We start from the raw sequence: 1735 nt of genomic DNA, 5'->3' as shown, positions 1-1735 counted from the left end.
TCAAACGGTCAAAGGGCAAAAACATAAACGAGCAAAGTGGTTTGGGCGGGAACAATTATTTTCAGAAACTACGGGTAAACCTGCCGAGTGTGACCCAACTAGGGGCATAAAACCAATTATTTCTATATATTATGTCACTTGAGTCGCAGTCAACTGAGACCTAGCCACACCCATCCATAAAAGAAATCGGTCAGTTGAGTAAAAAGTTGAGCATTTCGGAACACGTTGATCGCTGACGACCTTGTATTACCAAGCAACACAAATACAAGTACAGATTAACAGGTGCACTGCCACTTACTCGCCAATGCGCAGAATTACACAAATGCAGAAAGGAAACTGAGGATGCATGCAACATTTAAAAACACAGGCACCGTTAATTAAACAAAGCCCGGGGTTGCCGCAGCTGGACTGCCGGCCGGAGCAAGGCTGGTTTCAGCGCTTCCTGATGGAGAAGGCGGCGAGGACGACGAGGAGCACGAAGATGAAGACGGAGAGGAAGGAGGCCACGACGGCGCCGCTCGTGCGCCGGCAGAAGCCGTGGAACTGCATGCAGATGGGCACCCAGTTGGCACGCTCGTTCCCGCTGTGCGCCAGGTCCACGATGGCCGCCGCCGCCGCTGCCCCCGCCGTCAGCAGCCCGAGCATGATCTGCATGATCGCAGTGGTTAACCACCCTGTCACGTGCATGATGTGCGTGGCGCCGTTGGAGCGAGTCGGGAAGAAAGAAAAGGGCTTGTCAGTTGTTACCGTGTCGCAGACGAGCAAGAGAAGCCTGAGGACGGTGGTTTGAGGCCGCAGCACGACGACGGCGGAGAACGGGAGGGATAACAGCAGGTACCCCGCGGCGATCGCGCTCGCCACCATGAGGAACCTGCAAGAAATAATACATGAGGCGCGGCATTCGCCATTAACTTAATTCGAACGATCGATGATGGGATTGGGCACTGACAGGAAGGCCGGGAAGTCGTCGAAACGGGCGCGGAACTGGAAGAACTCGGTGAAGACGGAGAGCGTCTCGTCGGACGTGCCGGTCGCGATGGCCGCCGCGAGCGCGGGCCCGAACGCCGCGATCCTCAGCAGGAAGTCGAGGAACGCCATGCACCGGCTGCCGCGGTCGCTCCGCCGGAAGAACCGCATGGGGAACTTGCGCGGGGCTGTCGTCGTGGCCGCAGCTGCAGGAGCGGCCGCCGCGGCAGACGGGGGCGCGGCTGCGGGGGCCTTGGAGGGCGCGCCCTGGCCGGGGGCGACGTCGTAAACGGGGATGACAGTGGCGGCCTCGCTGGTGCTCATGTTCGGTGCTTGCGTGAGGATCGTCGGACGCGGGAGGAGAGGAGAAGGCGGGGTTCCTTGATGGGGTTTATGAGATGAGAGGTGCTTGTGTTTGATTTGATTGGGTTGCGGTGGCAGCGGCGGATTTTATAGAGGCAGAGACGTCCTGCTGCCTGCTGGGATGAGTTGGATATGGTGTGAATGAGTGAGAGGCGATCATGGAGTGGAGAAGTTTGTGCAGAGGTTGGGAGGGTTGTGGTTTGGGTTTGGGCTTTGTGGGAGTGGTTGCCAACTGCTATGAAATGCAAACGCCAAACAGTACCTTGCAGATGCAGTGGTTTGCCTCTGCTGCACTGGCCAGCTCTCACAATGTATGAATCATGGATGAACTGCCTCTACATCTGCCCTGTTACTTATGATGCTGTACTAACTTTTTTTCGCTTTTCCAGGCTGCTTATTGTCAGTA

General features: G+C 56.8%; 1 protein-coding gene across 1 annotated transcript; it reads right to left on the bottom strand.

The window, feature by feature from the left end:
* Nucleotides 1-213: 213 nt before the first annotated feature.
* On the bottom strand, nucleotides 214-1388 carry LOC119355863 (casparian strip membrane protein 1). Its single transcript, XM_037622749.1, has 3 exons — nucleotides 950-1388; nucleotides 748-871; nucleotides 214-648 (listed from the first exon to the last, which is right to left on the bottom strand). The coding sequence occupies exons 1-3, from the start codon at nucleotides 1288-1290 to the stop codon at nucleotides 433-435; spliced, it is 681 nt and encodes a 226-aa protein (XP_037478646.1). The 5' UTR covers nucleotides 1291-1388; the 3' UTR covers nucleotides 214-432.
* Between the last annotated feature and the right edge of the window lie 347 nt (nucleotides 1389-1735).

The sequence above is a fragment of the Triticum dicoccoides genome, chromosome 2A, assembly GCF_002162155.2.
Source record: "Triticum dicoccoides isolate Atlit2015 ecotype Zavitan chromosome 2A, WEW_v2.0, whole genome shotgun sequence".
Classification (NCBI taxonomy): domain Eukaryota; kingdom Viridiplantae; phylum Streptophyta; class Magnoliopsida; order Poales; family Poaceae; genus Triticum; species Triticum dicoccoides.
The sequence above is the reverse complement of the archived record's forward strand: the minus strand, read 5'-3'. Positions and strand labels throughout refer to the sequence as shown.